This window comes from Cyprinodon variegatus, unplaced genomic scaffold (assembly GCF_000732505.1).
Source record: "Cyprinodon variegatus isolate N-32 unplaced genomic scaffold, C_variegatus-1.0 Scaffold90, whole genome shotgun sequence".
Taxonomy (NCBI): Eukaryota; Metazoa; Chordata; class Actinopteri; order Cyprinodontiformes; family Cyprinodontidae; genus Cyprinodon; species Cyprinodon variegatus.
Genome location: NW_015150543.1, coordinates 1,492,414 through 1,510,613, shown reverse-complemented (window position 1 = coordinate 1,510,613; position 18,200 = coordinate 1,492,414). Strand labels below are relative to the sequence as shown.

The window sequence follows — 18,200 nt, the reverse complement described above, 5'->3', positions numbered from 1 at the left end:
CTCCATTTTAGTCAGTGGCTTAATTAAGATGCCAGATTGAGTAAAAATTGTTGCCTTTCTTTATGGGCATGATGGCAAATATGAACAACTCTCATTTTTCAGTTCAGAAATGAGCATTTTGCATGTTTTCTCATTACAACCCAACATTTCAGTATATAGCTTTGGCTTTTAGAGTGAAACAGCAACAAAAAGTTGATCATCATTGTTAAATTAAAGGAAGATTATACCCTGTTTTCAACAAGGGAGGGTGTTGGCCTAGTAGTTGGATCAGTGTGCCTGTGCTCTGAGAAGGTTGTAAGTACCCGGTTTGAATTTCCTGAGCAAAACCCTTAACCCCTTTATCGCTCCCCCGGCGCCGCACAATGGCAGCCCACTGCTCCCCAAGGGGGTGGGTTAAATGCAAAGGTAAATTTCTCCAATGTGAGATCAATAAAGTTCAACAATTTTTATTATTATTAAAATGAAAGTCTTTTAAAGGATGGCATGCATTTCTATTCAGCCATCAGTACTAGGCTGAATTGTCTGTTGCTGCTAATGCTGCAGTGTTTCTGGGTATACGTTTACCAGATGTGCTCATCTAGTGATCAAAATGACTCCAGCTGCGTTAGATTGGAGGAGCAGAAACTGAACGTTTGTCTCAAGTCCTTCTACAGGACTTTGACTGGGCCATTCTAATACACAAAAAGGCTTCAATATACCCGTTCCATCGTCCCTTTCTTTGTATATTGTGTGTTTCTGTATTGGAAGATACACCTGATCTAGTGATCTTCCTGAGTTGCCTTCCATCAGGTCTAACCTGCTTACATGTTCTGGCTAAAGGAATGTCAACCATAATGCCGCAGCCACAATGTTTCACCATGCCGATGGTGTGTTTAGAGTACTGTGTATCATGGAGTGTTGGTATGTTACATAAAATACCAGAAAATCTTTATTGAAATTTGTGGTTTGAATATTAAAAAAATCTAAAAAACATGGACATTGTTGGACGGCATTAGAGGAATGAACAGGTTCATTGCTGATGAAGTTTTACCCTGGTTTCTAATTCAGCTGTAAGGTTTACAAGCACCTCCAGAAGTGATAACTGGCTACAGGCTCCTTGGGTTTATTACATCTCTACTGTGGTTCTAATCCCTATTTGGCCATCTTGGTTCACATGGGATAACATTGGCCTTTAATAAAACAAAAGATCTCTGAGTGATCCTCTGCCAGTTGATAGTTGAGCTGTAGTCGTAGAAGAACATATACTGAGGAGATTTTTTTTTAAGGCATCAGTTTTCAGAGCAGCTACAGAAAAATGTACGCAGGAGGGCTTCTCTTCATCTTCATAAAAGTCTGGAGTAAAGAGGAAATTGATAAATCATGAAAAACAAGAAGTCTTGATGAAACTATTTGTCATCACTTGATGCCTCTAAAGTGACCATAGACAACTTCAATTTTTTAATTTTTTCAACGAAAGTTCATGCAGATTGTGTGAGGAGTATTTAAACCTCTCTTCCCTGGACATTCAATATGCGAGGGACAAAAAGCTTCTTTCACCACCCTCTGCAGAGCTCGCCCATCTGCTGCGTTAGACCTGGAATACAATCCATACAGCTGCAACAAACATGCCTTCTGCACAGTTTTATACTGAACAGGCAGCATCTTTTTAATGTACCACCTGCTAAAGCTCTTTGCTGCCCCTCTACAGCTATCAGGTTTGCTAGACTGACCTGAACACATCACAATATCCTAAGAATATTGAAACAATGGAGAACTTTGCTGTGCAACTGACCAAAATAGACTAATTGATCTTTGAACTGGATGGTTTGTGAATGTTTACAGTTTTACAAAATACTAAAACGGTTTAAATCTAAACTAAGGTTAATACCCCATGACAAAGATCACAATAGCTGTTTGGTACCTAATAATAAACCCAAAATGTTAAAGAATTCACATGAAAAAAAATTAGGTACCTTATTGATTCTCTAGAATTTTAAAGGAAAGGGTAGCAGTGAAGTGCAAGTATTTGAACAGATCCTATTAACAGTATTAAAAGGATAATTAGTTTCCAGGTCCAAACTACGGTCTATAGACTAGGGGTGTGGGAGAAAATCGATTTGGGGATATATCGGGATTTTCTGCTGCCCAATAAAATATCGATCTTAAGTTCCTAATATTGTTAAAAAAATAAAAAATAAAGTTTTTAAATTTGGGAAAATGGGCTACCTCCACCGCCATTCTGTTAGTTGGCACCATGGAGCCCTTTTACCTTACACTGCAGCTCCATTTTCCTGAGAAGAACACAGGAAAGTACGGTCTTGGTGAGAACGGGAGCACACAGCATAAATATGGGTCAAATTTGAACAGAAGTGTACTCCTGACATCACCACACACTCTGCCCTTCTGGAGCTGCATTTACCTTCTGTTATTAATAGTATCTAGATAATAATAAATTCTAACCTTTTTCATTTGGGTGGGGGAATAATAATTAAAAAAGCCGAATAAACACAAATCAAATGTACACTTTGCCAAATAAAACAAAAAAATCACTATCACTACAGAGCCAGAGGTAATTCACACACGGCTATGCCAAGAGAGGGCGGCTGCAGACGGGCTGAAATTATCCCTAACTGCGGTTAGCCTCTGAGGTCTGCTGGTTGCCATGGTCCTCTCGTTATCTGAACTTTTTTTTTTTATTATTCACTTAATCAATAAATGGGCTATATGGTTTAATGTTCTTGCCTAAAATTATCTGAAAATGCACTTTTATAGAACAATGGCAACAGAAAAGAACTTTTAACTTAATATTCTGAGCTCTGTGTGCGCTCCGCTGGAAGCTGCTGCTGCCGCAGTGCATGCTGGGACAGCTGTCAAACTCGAGAACGGACAAGTCTGCACTGATGCATGCTGGGTAAAGAGATAGGGGCGAGAACAACATCCGGGGACTTTGTACTTTCTCAGTCTTCTTGTTCTTGTGAATTTGAGCAGTACTAGGTTTGAGGCTGATGACGTTTTTCGAGTACATGAGCACATGAGAATGCACAAGTACACATATTGAGAAATATGTGTACTTGGACTGACTGAAACTCCAAACAGCATGGATTCTGATGGACATATACAGCACTTGCTTTTTGTTCTATACATTTCTCTTTGATGGCTGGGTAAAATTTTGCAATATATAGTGATATTGCAATATTATGATTATTGTATCGGGACCCAAGTATCATGAGACATCATATCGCAACACATATGCCTATACTCACCCCTACTATAGAAATGTGGAAATGTATTAAAATGGCATGAGAAGCAATTGTTGCTGAACCTTTACAGATCTAGGCCTCTGTAGAAGAACATAGGAAAGTCTGTGTGGGGAGAAAAAAACAAAACATGAAATGTAGAAATATGCTGTTTCTGACTATTGTGAAACTGTCCCAGAATGGACCCACAACAGGTTGGAAGAGTAGTTGAGGCTTTACTGGTTTTATGATGCTGCTTTTCCTACATTACAGGATAAGAACCCAGGAAGAAAATAACATCCCTCAAAGTTCTTTTTTTTTTTGTCTCATCCTGCATAACTTTCTGAACAGTTTGACCAAATCTGAACGACCTGATTGGAGAAAGAGTTTAGGTCGACATGTTTGATTATAGCTCGACATAAATCACCCCTAAGTCCGAATAAAATTTAATTGTAAACGATTAAACTCAATCCAATTCTCATGTTCTGGTTGGCTAGTTTACATTATACATTTTTATTCTGATTGGCCATTTTTTCAAATATTTGTATCAAAATGGAGATATTTCGGTGTACTAGTGAAAGTAAAGACCTCAGCCTGAAGATGTTGTTGTGAGACCCTAAGATGGCTTTGCAGAAATTGCTCATCACAAATCTCTATGAACTGGAGCAATGTTGGCAAGAGAAGTAATCTGAAATCTCTTTGCAGTAAGAGAAAAATAAAGTCCTACAGATATTTAATTTCAGTTTTTCCATTTAAAGGTTTTTCATGATGGCCTAATTTTTATTAATAATACTTTGCCCAGTAGTGTGTTGTTGGGTTGAATTTACATTTGGAAGCAAGTAAAGTTTGTTTCATAATGGTCAAAACATAGAATGGAAACATTTGATTTTTAATAGTAACATTACTTTTAAGTCGTGTCGTTTTGACAATTTTTAAGAGCAGATTCTTTTAGTTTTGAAAGAAATTAGGAAACAATTGTTCATCTCTTGTTTTGACTCAGATTCCAGATCCTACCATATTTTTTATATCATAACTCTCAATTTGCTGGATTCATGCAGTCTAGAAAAGTCTGATATCAGATGCATTCCTTTAAATCTGGATTTAGAGACAAGATGCACGTTGCTTCCGTATTAGCCATCCATCCATTGGTGTATGGAAAGATGATTTACCAAAAATTGACTTTTTCTCAATGTATCCAGTTGTCCTTCTCATAACACTTACCATTACCATTTAGCATTTATCATGCTTTAGTAATAATTCTATTACAGCTATGCATCTCCCACTAACCTCTAGGTCTTCCACTGACTGCAGCTGACATTCTACACCGACATCTCCTGTCAAAACATGGCAACTTTCAGCTTGCCCAGAGCGCTAGATTTATGAGATCAATGGATGAAAAAAGCAGGGATCTCTGAGATAAAAACTGCTCCTGGGTCAGAGGGTGAAGTATCCGACCTGATTTATTTACTAGAGGAGACCTGCTGGATTTCTCCCATGCATTTCTCAGCTATGCCCCTGTTATGACAGCCAGTCTGCAAATGTTTGCTGATACTAACCAGAACTAAACAATGTCATTGTACATGTCTGTGATTTAGGCTGGGATGGTTCAGCAGAATATGTGAGCGTCAGCCACTGCGGTATACATGGTGCAGTTGTTTGCATTCCTGATAACAGGCTCGACATACGCACTGATGTGAAGATGAGTTGGGCTGTCGGTGAAATGTTGTGGTAATGGATTACTGGTGGTGAACATGTCACAGTGAGAACAGTTTAGCTAAGACTCAATTTTTGCATTTCACGTTAGACTTTTCAACCAACAGGGAAGTAGTTTCCTTTTAGATACTGATGCAAAAAAATGTTTTATTTTTTGATCCAACATTAAATAAGTGATTTCTTTTATTTTTCAACAGATGTGCTCATTATATTTCTATTGAAATAATAGTAATTAACACGGTCATTCAATCTGCATGTTTTCTAAGCCAAAATAAGGCTTTGTTTTTGGTCCTCTCTATAAAGCCTCGAACTTAACGTTATTTCTGACATTTTGAATTGAAAAAGCTTTCTGGATGGGAAGCAAAATGTCTTCAAACTTGGAAACAAAGTCCAGTGGATTGTTTTTTTAACCTTCTTTGAAATGAATATGACTATGGGGGAGGGGTAAAAAAAAGTAGTAACCCTAGAAAGCAGGTATCAAGTCAGTCTAGATTTGGAGATTTCTAGATTTCTGTTAATACAAGAAAAGTCTTTTTCTCAGCTCGTTTGGTCTGCACCAAAAGCAGCCTTACATTTTTTCTTTAGGTTTGGTTTGTATACAAATAATTTTTGTTAGTGAACTATGACTTGCAGCAAAACCATGTGTGTGAAGGCGCATACTTCCATTGGTCAGAACGGAGCACCTTGAAGTGGAGGAAAAGTCCTATAGGAGACATGTGTGCAGGCGCAGCACAGTTGTTTTGCATATCTATTCTGTTTTTACAGCTGCAAAACCACTGTGAGCTTCCAACTGATTAGAACTGTGTTGGTTTTTATTTCTGATATGGTAATGGTGTTGAAAAATTTGTCCTTCGAGCAAAGGAAGGGCCACCTCTTGCAAGCAGCATTGTTGCTAAGCAACAGATAGTAAAGCAGATATGATTTTTGATTTTTTTACTACTACGGTGGCTTGCTGAGTCAGAAGAGACATATGCTGCATTTGGCCCATTTGTATTTATACCTCAAGTGAACCGGCCCACAGTCAAACTATAGCGATTTGGCTACTGTTTAAAATTAAAACTTAAGAAAAGTTATCAAAGTTTGTCCTGCTGCTCTTTAGCTTTTTTCAGTTGGCTAATAAGTTTATCTGTCTGCTCAGGTGAAAAACAGACATGCTTCTTCCAGGTCAGCACCTGGGAATTTAAAACAATGATTGTGTCTTTACAACCTTATCTTAAAGATGTGGGAAAAAAGAGATCCAAGCACTTAAATTTGTCTTCATTGTAGCTTTTTTAGACTTAGACACATTTTAGTGTCATTTTGTATAGAAAGAGTGTTTACAAAAAAGAAATTACGTTGCATACAGCTTACAACAGTGAAATGAACATTACCATTATAAAGTGCTGCAGTGATCAGACTGTGGATGGTGTAGGAGAAAATGAAACCAGTTTAAAAGTCATGGTGCAAAAGGGCATTCATATGGAAAGGTTCAGTGCAGTGCAAAATAAATATCATGCAAAATGCAGTATAACATTGAGTTGTGTCCTATTTAAAAGGATTATAGAATTTCAGGCATGGTGATGGTGCAAAATAATGTTGCAAGTGTGACGCAGAGTCCAGTTTAGGGTCCATCTCTTTGGAGGAAGTTTGCTCTTTGCTCTATTGTTTTATTTCTGTCATATCAGAGTTTTTGAGTGTTAAAAGCACGTTTAAAAGAACAGGCAGCATTCAAACTATTACTATTGAAATACTTGTCCATATTTCCATATTTAAAAAAAAATCTCTACATTTAAGTACAGATTTTGTATCCCTTGCAAATGCACTGTTGATCCCCATTTAAGAGCAATCATCCAACACAGGCACACAAATATACGTCATTGTCTTGCCCTGTCCTCAAGGCCCTCTCACACCTTGCCCATTTAGCCAGCATATGCCCGACGTACCAGAATCTCCTAAAAACCTGGCCTACGCTGAACATTCTGTGTATTTTTTTCAAGGTTGGGTGTATGCATAGAATATTCATAATGAGTCCAGAACACATGTCCAATGATGGCCTAACTTATGCATAATACAGCAGTGTAATGCTCATGAAATGATGCTCAAGCCAGTTTCCTGAGTGAAGCAGCGATGTGCCTGGAGGCGCCTGGCCTGCATAAAAGAAAAAGAAAGAAGGTTTGCAGTCGTATCAGATTCAGCGTCATGTCTGCTAGGAAGTTTGTTGATTGTGTGCTCTGGGTGTGAACGCAGAGGGTATCCATCACACTCACCTTCTCGATCACCCTATGATGGGGATGAAGTCTGGAGACGTACTGACGGTTTCCTCCTGTGAACCCACTTTTATACCATAAAACGCTGCCAATACGCCAATAAACAGTAGCTGTAGTTAGAAACACGTTCAGTGGTCGTCTGGAACACGTCAGATACGTTAATATCCTTTGGAGATAAGTTCTTAATAAGTTACAAATAAGTTATGCACAAGTTACGAGTTACTAGTTAGGTTTTGGATAATTTAGAAGCCATGACTTAATTTACACTTAACGTATGTCAACGATTAAATAACTTGCCTGTAACTTATGGCCCACGTATGACCGTATGCTGGCCTATGTCGAGAAATTTTGAGCTTCCTCAAAATTTGCATGCTTCAGCATGGTCATAACTTATACAAAACCTACCCATAACTTATCCAACGTATGACAGCGTTTTTGCCAGATATTTTTTTACGTCAGGCATACGTGGTCAAGGTGTGACAGGGGCTTTGGATCTCTGGTGTCACCCAGGCATTTGCTCTGTTCTGACAGATGTTGTCCTTCAGTTACCATTTGATGTCATGGAATTTGAATGAGTTGATTGGTAACTCGTGGGAAAAGCTTTGGCTCCACCTTCTTTTTATAACCCTTATTTACTCAGATCAAATTACAGATTAAGTAACTGTAAATATATAATTAAAAAAATCAATCCATGCATCTTAAACATTTTGCTCTTCGGTCACACCTTTTGACCTAAAATAACACAGACTACTGGAAACACAGTGCTGTCTGCTGTTATTCTCTGTGTGTTCAGGGCTTTAAATAATTCAGTCTCCACTACACATACACACACGCTTCCCTCTGGGCTTCTGTTTGCAGGTTGAGTGTAGCAGCTCATGGCTGATTAATCGACTGGGGCGGCTCTCTCATAAGTGTGGCTAATGACCTACTGAATAATTCACAGGCCCTTCACTAAGGAGCAGATAGAAGGCTGAACATGTAGACAAACATGTCTGTGATCTGACTACTGCAGGTTTTTGTATGTCCACACAAGTGTGTGAGTATTTCTGAGGACTTTACTCTCATATCTCCATCCTCTAGACACAAGGGGCGCTCTGTCTCCCTTTTTTCTTTTCCTGTGCTGCTGTTAACAACCAGAGCTCCTCATGTCAACGCCGCTCCTGCTTGCTGATACCACTAATCAGTTCACTTACAATCAAAACCTAAATAAGCAGAATACTTCTATCTTCGCCATTACAGGATATGGGTTCTGATTTCATTTCATTTGTTTACTTGCGTTTGAATGTAACCCGAAACCTACTTCATCTTTGGTATGTTTTCAGTTGAAAAACCCGCATGGTACCTGTTAGTTAATCTGCTGTAAATCAAACCGGGCCCACTCTTTGATACTGCAGCCAGGGTTCTGTCTGCACTGTGGGAACCAATGATACCAATATTTTATTGCATGTGTGAGTGCCTAGCGGTATGCACACATGCACTGGCTCTAGGAAGCACAGTAGGAATGTATGCTAGCTCTGCTGTGAAATCCTGGTTCCACTTTTGTATTCAGACTGGTGTGTTTGATGCATATCTTGGTGAGTCTGTGTTGGGTTGTGTTTCTGAGAGGTAGCAGTAGTCGGTGATTAGACCCTGCTTTCCCTGTGTCAGCACCGATAAGCATGACCAGACTCCCTTTGATATGACCAGTGGTCTGTCAGAGTCCTGCTCCAAACTGACAGCTTATCTGCATGCTACTCTCCTCCCATCTTCTGGTCGACTGATGGGAATTAAAATCCACTTTCCTTTATGCTGAATTAGTTACAGGAAGCTGCAACGACTTAATTGTTGCTGTGCTAAATATAATTTGTAAATATAAATATATATATTTTTTATTTAATTAAGTTTTTTTTATTGTTTTTATTATAGATTTACCTTAAAGGAATTTCAGTATGACTCAGTATGTATTCTCTGTATGTGACTTGCCTCAATTTGCAGAAACCAGAATGGCCACAATAAATAAAAACTTGCTCATGAACATTTTCATGTTCATGAGCATGCTGCACAACTTTCATAGCTAACAAGTCGTTTTTATATAATTTCTAAAAACACAAAATATGTAATAATCTTTGTCCTCTATAGATACAGGAGTCAAGAACTCTATTATCAACATAAACAGCTTATAAATGTGTTAAAATAAGTTGTTTAGTGATGCAGTAGTTTGCAGTTATAACATGAAGACAGCTTGAAGGTGAAGTGAATGCTCTGCTACCCCTCATCTTCAAACCAGTCCCAACATGACGTTCACTTAATTATAACTTGGACTGTTTTCATGTGCCAAACCATTTATCATGGATCAGTCACAGTATTCATTGGACAATATACATGCAAACATCTGTGCTTCTCTGATATCATCAGGACTGTCAACCAGCCACTCCAGTCACTCACCCCACAGATGGCTATTTATGGTAAAACTGCTTAAAAGATGGTTACTTTCATCCTATGGTAACCTAAATGTAGAAATGGTAATAATAGATTGGTGTTATTCAGTTTTCTGCAAACAAATCTTTACACCAAGTAGATTTTTACACACGCTAAAATTTGCATGTGATGATTAATGATTTAGCCGTCCTCTATCAATTGTCATTTCATGACGCTTTCTTTTTTTAGACAAATAATCATATACAGACGCATATGGAAATGTAAATTCAATCCCATTTTCTCTACTTTGATCTTAGCTATTTAACATTGCAGTCATATTCTATTAATAATGTCAGGGGTAAAAGTTTCTTTAAGGAAGCAAATAATATCATGTTATTACTCTTTAACATGTGTCAGTAGAAAACAAACAACTTGTATTTAACAAGAAGAGTCTTGACTGAGTATCTATAGCCTTTGGACCTTGGCAGCTGGGTGGGTGGATGATTGGATCACTTTTGCCGTATATATATATATATATATATATATATATATATATATATATATATATATATATATATATATATATATATGAAAATAACATAATTTGCAAAGTAAAGGGCATTATATCGGTGAGAAGATATAATTACCAAGGTCTTTCTTAATAAGAGTTTTTTTGGTGAGGATAAGGTCCCTGTTAATTCCCAAGGAGATGCTACCAATTTATAGACTTTAAGAAAACAGAAAAAAAAACTGAACAATTTCAAGATGATTTTCTGGATATATCAAAGTAAAGACCAGATGTATCCAAAGTAAAAAAGGTGTTAAAACACAGCTTCTATAAAACAGGGCCTCCATGGGATGGTTCCAGTAGCTGTGGATGATGCATCAGAGGAAGGCAGATGAAGACACAACTTCACAAGGAAAGGGTGATAAGAATCTGCTAAATGCTGCAGTGTTGATCAGAATGCAAGACTAACTCTGGGCTCTATTGAGGTTCAAAGGAGCTAAGATTGTACTCTAACTATATTAGTTTTAACTTCTGTAAAACACACAAAGCAGAGTAAAAACAGGCTAATTATTTCTCAACCAGCTGGAAAACCTTTTGAACCAGAAGCATATTTACAGTATAAACAGCTGTTGGGCCTGTTTGGAGAAGGTTATAAAGTCTGACAGCAGGTGGAGAGGAGGATCTATGGAGGTGCTCCTTTGTGCATCTACTGTAAGATGCAACAGTCAGTTATTGAATAAGCTTCATAGCAGCTTTTGGAAAACAAAAATAAACATTTTTAAAGTCCAAAAGTTCAAAACTTTTAAATTATTAACAATGTTCCAGTTTATAGTTCATCTTTATTTAAACATGCTTATGCTTTCAAATAAAACTTAACAGTAAAAGTACTTAAAGAGTGTGTTAAGTATGTTGTTGTAGAAATAACATCCAAATATTTCTGAAACAAACCTGATGATTTAACTCTGTTTTTAGCTTTGCTTGAAGAACATTTCTGTGGTGGTGTTTTTATTTTGTTTTTTTATGAAAAATGTTTATAAATTAATATGGAGTATTTCCAGATTCGATGTTGCTGAAGCACTTACACTGTGCATCAGAGTGTTAAGGCTTCCTGCGTAATGTCCTTGTCTGTGTTTTCTCCTAGTAGTTCTCCCAGGGTAACAATAAAGGCATGATAAATATCTTCTCTTTGCAGAAGTGTTGTCGTTGCGCCGAAGAAAGCGGGCACGTTGCCGTCTCAAGTGCCTTCTACCTCCGCCCAGACCTCCACTGCTGCTTCAGTCTCTGGTGGAACTTCAGTTGACAGTGTTGCTGTGGTTTCTTCAGTTGATGCCTCCCAGGAACCTTCTGAGGACTCGGCTGATGGTAGGTTTCTGTACAAACAGAATAATAAAACTATAGAGACGTAAGGGCAGGCTACCAAGTATGCTCCGCCTTGTAGCTTATAAATAACTTTTTAATCTTTCTCTGTCCTCTTTCATGTTACCATCAGCTGTTATCCTTTAGTTTGGTGCATCTACTGGTTGACAAAAGGTTAGGCCTTAAAGGTTTCTGACTAGTCTGTCTGCTTTTGGACAATCAAGCCAAAAAATCTTGCAATCTCATCAGCTTCTATATTAGTAAATCTCTTGAAGAGAACAGATTGAGATGCTTAATTCTAAGTTTAATATTTATCTTACTTTAAACTAGTTTCATGAGAAAAATGTATAAAGTGTATATTGTTAAAAAAAAAAGATATTTTGCTGTAAACATTATTATTTTAACATTTTATGTATTGTCTATCCTGCTGATAGGAAATTATATTTTAGTAAAGGAGGAATCAAAAAAGGTCAAGAATCAACCCTGCAGAGATTACAGAAAACAACGTTTCTCTTTTCACAATATGTTGATTTAAAAGTTGAAGTCTGGAGCGGGGCGGTGACTGAGGATGTGCTATCTGGGGGTCAGTTATCCCACGTGGATTACTTTCTTGCGTTGAGTAATTTAACCGTTTCCTCATTGTAGAGAAGCTAAAACAGACTGATGAGAAATAAGTAAACAGTTGCTCAATTAGTGTTGAAAGTGTTCTGTTGATTGACTGTGATGAATTACATCCAGACTGGTCTTTCTGTAGATCGCTTTGAAATCCCTCAATAGTACGCTGGTTTGTTTTGTACCAAGTCACAGCGCTCAGACAGAAGATCTTTTGACTTCCTCCTCCTGACTAGAACAATGGCCATAAATCAGCACTTTATAAACTGTTAGTTTGGAGGAGATGCATGTTGCACATTAGGGTTTTGGCTTACTGATGGCAGCACAACCATTAGTCGGACACACTTCTCAGTTGACTTTTATTCTTGTTATGCTTTTTAACATATTCTAAATATTAGACTTGGAATTGAATTTAATATTCATGAGATGCAAGTGTAACTATAAGTGAGAAGGTAAATACAGTACAGACCAAAAGATGGGCACACCTTCTCATTCAAAGAGTTTTCTTTATTTTCATGACTATGAAAATTGAAGATTCACACTGAAGGCATCAAAACTATGAATTTACATGTGTAATTATATACTTAATAAAAAAGTGTGAAACAACTGAAAATATGTCTTATATTCTAGGTTCATCATCTTTTGCTTTGGTTACTGCTTCGCACACTCTTTGCATTCTCTTGTCACCTGAAGTGGTCTTCCAACAGTCTTGAAGGAGTTCCCAGAGATGCTTAGCACTTGTTGGCCCTTTTGCCTTCACTCTGTGGTCCAACTCACCCCAAACCATCTTGATTGGGTTCAGGTCCAGTGATTGAAGAGGCCAGGTCATCTGGCACAGAACCCCATCACTCTCCTTTTGATCAAATAGCCCTTACACAGCCTTGAGGTGTGGTTACCATGCTGGTTCAGTATGTCTTCAATTCTGAATAAATCGCCAACAGTGTCAGCAGCAAAGCACCCCCACACCATCACACCTCCTCCTCCATGTTTCATAGTGGGAACCAGGCATGTAGGGTTCATCCGTTAACCTTTTCTGCTTTGCACAAAGCCACATATGTTGGAGCCAAAGATCTCAAATTTGGACTCATCAGACCAAAGCACAGATTTCCGATGGTCTAATGTCCATTCCTTGTGTTCTTTAGCCCAAGCAAGTCTCTTCTGTTTGTTGCCTGTCCTTAGCAGTGGTTGCCTAGCAGCTATTTTACCATGAAGGCCTTATTCACACAGTCTCCTCTTAACAGTTGTTCTAGAGATGTGTGTGCTGCCAGAACTCTGGTCTGGTCTCTAATCTGAGCTGCTGTTAACCTGCGATTTCTAAGGCTGGTGACTTGGATGAACGCTTGGTCTTCCTTTCCTGGGGACACTTTCAAAGTTTTGACAATTTTTTGGACTGACTGACCTTCATTGTTTAAAGTAATGATGGCCACCCCTTTTTTCTTTACTTAATTTGTTTTTTTCTTGCCAAAATACAAATTCTAAGAGTCTATTCAGTAGGACTATCAGCTGTGTATCCACCTGACTTCTGTACAACACAACTGATGGTCCCAACCCCATTTATAAGACAAGAAATCCCATTTTTTAAACCTGACAGGGGACACCTATTAGGTGAAAACCATTTCAGGTAACTACTACTTAAAGCTCATCAAGAGAATGCCAAGAGTGTGCGAAGCAGTGATCAAAGCAAACAGTGGCTACTTTGAGGAACCTAGAATATAAGACATATTTTCAGCTGTTTCACACTTTTTTATTAAGTAAATAATTACACATGTTCATTCATAGTTTTGATGCCTTCAGAGTGAATCTACAGTTTTTATGGTCATGAAAATAAAGCAAAATCTTTGAATGAGAAGGTGTGTCCAAACTTTTGGTCTGTACTGTATGTAAAAAGGACAATACATGCCCTTAAACATGCAGGAAAATCTAAATCCAGCTTGTCTGACAGTCTAATAGAAGAGCATCTATTTATTCTGAAAAATTGACCTCTTTCTCATTTCTAAGTCCACAAATAGACTTTGTGGAGTCATTATTTTTGGGTAAAACTAAATGAGGCTGTATCCACCTGGTGCCGGGAGTCAGTCAGTGATTCGTATTGGAGTAAATATATTTTTTAATGGGGCAGTGGGAGGACTAATGGAGACACTCATTTGTTTGAAGGAGCTACTTCAGCTTGAGAGGGATGCTCCCACTAGGTCCACATGGCACTGTTTAACACCTCATACACACACGCATTCCAGCACACATTACACTGCGTGTCATTCCCAAAGAGTTATCCCTGCTCTGAGACTGTCCTGGCTGGAAAAACAAGACCCCCCCATCCCTTTTCCATATTCAGCTGGGCATTAGCTTATTTATGAGGCACAGAGAAGAGAATTTACTGCCAGATCAATCACATCCAGACTTTGTAGCTTGTGTGCTTCTGTCACCAAAATTAAGTCATAAAGCACCTTTTAGGTGGATAATGAAACAGTCAAACAGCCCAGAGGAATTGGTAACCAATGATTTAATGAGGGGAAACTATTAAAAAAGGTATTTTTTCATTTGATATTCAAAAACATTTTTTTGTTTTCTTTTGGAAACTTTAATACTTTATTCTTAAATTACTTTAAACTGATATGAACAAATAATGATTAGCTTTAAAGGCTTGTGAAGACTAAATAATTACGCAATGGACATTTTAAACTCAATTTTGCATCTTTTCTTGACGAATAGCACATTTGACTAGATTAGTGTGGCTTTCTGTAAAAAAACAGTCTGTGTGTGTATTTTAAAGTTTCAATCTCTTCCTGAACCGTGGGATTTTAAACTCTTTCCACCCTTTTCCCATCTAGCCTATTCTATTACAGAGGATCAAAAGGATCAACAGAACAGTTCTGCTTAAAATAAGTTCTGCTTTCTTTTAAATGTCTTTTATATTGCTTTCTTTTCTCTAACATGTTATTTTAACCTGGTAACATTTAGTAATGTGCGTTTAATATTACTAATGATTTTAAGACAGAAAATAGGGTAACCTTGGTTATAAGCCTATTCCTCTGTGCATCTCTTATAAACACCACAATCATTCAATAAGCTGCAGCCCTGAATATTTCTTGCTGTTGTGTGCGTGTGTTTGTTCTTGTCCACCATCCAGACTAATAACAGTGTTCTTTGGTTTCTCCCTGCAGCAGGAGGCCAGGTTCCAGCCAGCTCTAGCCTGCCATCTGTCCCCCCACTCTCCCCTGTGACCCAGAACACAGCCCCCAATATGAGGTGATTCATCTTATTTTTTTTCCCTCGCCCTGTCTGTGCACATACATGCACTATCAGCTGTTTGCACGCATTAGCATACTTTTATTTTTTATATCTCTGATCTGAATGATTCATTAAAAGCAGATTTTGCAGCTATTTAAGAGTCATTCATGATTTACCTAATAGAGGAATAATAGTTGTATTCTTCTAAACGTGCACTTTGTCTCTTTGTTTATGGTTAAAATGATTTCAGTATCTCGGAACGTTTGGAGCACGCGCTGGAAAAAGCAGCTCCTCTGCTGAGAGAGATCTTTGTGGACTTTGCTCCATTTCTCTCTCGGACTCTGCTGGGCAGCCATGGTCAGGAGCTGCTCATCGAGGGCACCAGTGAGTATGACCTCAACATAACTCAGCAGAGCAGTCAGAAGGGTTATATCATGTCAACATCGCAGGCGTCTTTGATGCAGTGCTGCTCATTTAGATGCAATAACACTTCCAGACTTTTAATTCAACATGGCGATCTGCCGCATAGGACAATGAGCTGGGTATTTGTGCTGATGGTTTCCAGGGGGCAGGGTCAGAGGCCACGGCACTAATAGCAGTGTTTGGGATGTCTGCTGCCACCAAACAAAATGGAAAGTTGATTGATAGCTTCAGGAAGAAGGGTGGCAAAAATGTATTGGAGGGTGTGTAAATACTCATGTATGTGTTAGAGTATGGGGCTTTTTTAAATAAGGTAGATACTGTGTCATTGTAAGAACAGCGAAAAAGACCAAAAGCTTCTCTGCTGTATCCCCCCTCTGTTCCCCCACTGCACACTCTGGACACTCCTCTGGCCCCCTGCCCTTTAAAAGCCTTTGGTTTCCCATTAAAGATCAATGGGGACATATGTTGGTCAAGTGACGCCTGTAATACAAGGCCTAAATATGTATTAGTTTACAGTAACATCATGTCGCCTCATTAGGCGCATCAATACTACCCTCTCCCTTGCAGATGGCACGAGGTTAGATAATCCCTGTCTGTTGGTGCAAGTCTTAAAGTGCATTGGTTTGCACAAGTAGGATAAAAGCGTAGAACCAACACCCTCAATCAGGATAGGAGGGACATTCTAATCTGGATCTTTAAAGAACTGATTTGAACATTTTCTCCTGTCTTGAAAATGTATGCACAATTTATAAGTTATTCTTGATTTTCTATCATTTGCGATGGGCCAGAGTTCCACAGGCCTATTAACCAGACTATTCTATTACTTTGAATTAGTGCGGCTTGAGTATTCTCTTTCTTAGAATAGAAGTATTTGTTGGCCCACGTTTTGATTCTACATTAGAATGAGTGGGTGCCTCCTAAGAAAGAAGTTCCTCTGCTTCTGTTGATCCATTTAAGCTTAAGACATACCAACACTGATGCATTTATTCCTAATTGAAAGTCTTTTTTTATTAAATTTTTTTTGGGGTTCATCAAATTGACAGTTTTAAACTTAGAAGCAAGGCAGAGGCAGCATCATGCTTTGGGGTTGTTGTATTTCCAGTAGTTCTGGTGTATGATCAACCGAGACTGAATAACAAGGATGGAATAAAGCACAAATTTAATAATTTCACTATTGCACAGTTAGGTGTTCTAAAAGGTATAGTCTCAGGCAGAAGATAAAAATTATTTTGGACTGCCTAAAGTAGGATAGCTTCGAGGTTAAGGATAGGCCTACCCAAAGCTCTGCACTTGTCCCATTTGAACTCTGTGCTTTAAAGCTCAGTTTGTGCGTAGTTAAGCTCTACTACCTCTGTCAGAGTAACTTGGCCGGAGCTAGATTGATGTGTAGCACTGAGTTGAGTTCTATGTGTTCCATCTGGGATGGCTGCCGTTCATTCTGTCTGTGAAAAGGAGGGACGTTTAGTACAAAACTTCCATCTGATCGGGTGACGTGCCAGCTAGTAGCCCACTTCCATAATACGCTTTCATCCAATCGTAGCATCACGATGATTCGTCCGCAGCTTCTCGAGTGTTTTCTCAACTAGCAGAGTAAGCTGATAAACCAATTTTTTTTCCAAATCCTGTGGGAAGAAAAAGACAGACCTCTTTCCCATCTACAAATGCAAAGTGCTTCACTTTGCTCCTTTTTAAATGAGGAATTGTTGCTATTTTATCTAAAACAGTCAATTGCGATATTGACAGGTGAGTTCTCCAGCTTAGCCATTTTTCTAATGCCCCAGCAAGGTCCTTCTGACTGTCGTCATTCCGACATGTCCCGCTCCAAAAAACACTGCTGGCATGTCCTTGGACAAACCCGCTGATGGTTCAGAGACTGACGTATTATTGGGACTCTTTTAAGATGTATTTGTTGTGAGACTGAAAACTAGGATCTTGTGACAAACCAGCTTGCAACGCAAGCTGTCAGAGAGCGTAGACAAAACTTCTTAGATGGCAGCAAGATGGCTCTGCCTACATGGAAATGCAAGCCAGTGAAAACAGAGCCCATGTCATGTTGTCCACTTGACTGAGACATTAGTGGATTTTTATAAAAGGTTTGCAAAAAGAGTTGGGCTAATAAATCATTAGAAGCTCCAAAGTCATAATGGTGTGTTATTGCTATGTAACTATGACTGTACAAAAACTTTTTTAAGCAAAACTATGTTGCTTGTGACATTTGTTTGTCTTCAGGCTTGGTGTGCATGAAGTCCAGCAGCTCTGTGGTGGAGCTCGTCATGCTGCTTTGTTCTCAGGTGAGTCTGGCATCTTTATCTTTTCTTAGAGCTCTTCTACAGCCTGATTTATCAGCCTCACCTTGAGGTGCAGTAAATCCACAGAGCCTTATCGTCCCTCCATCCCAGCCTTGTTTACCTTTCTACATTCACTGAGAGTGAAGAATCAGAGAAGTCGCATCTTTAGCTGCAAATATCGGTCAGAAGGTCAAGACTGGCCGACCTGTCCGTG

The 18,200-nt window shown here is 38.6% G+C and overlaps 1 protein-coding gene across 9 annotated transcripts in view; it reads left to right on the top strand.

Moving 5' to 3' along the window:
- lrba (LPS-responsive vesicle trafficking, beach and anchor containing) overlaps window positions 1–18,200 on the top strand; it is a 243,521-nt gene that overhangs the window by 73,471 nt on the left and 151,850 nt on the right. For all 9 annotated transcript variants that reach the window (XM_015373646.1, XM_015373651.1, XM_015373653.1 and 6 more), the window contains exons 30-33: window positions 11,272–11,441; window positions 15,209–15,293; window positions 15,526–15,659; window positions 17,928–17,989. In XM_015373646.1, the coding sequence (XP_015229132.1) occupies window positions 11,272–11,441; window positions 15,209–15,293; window positions 15,526–15,659; window positions 17,928–17,989 (451 nt within the window). The remainder of the gene's footprint in view (window positions 1–11,271; window positions 11,442–15,208; window positions 15,294–15,525; window positions 15,660–17,927; window positions 17,990–18,200) is intronic.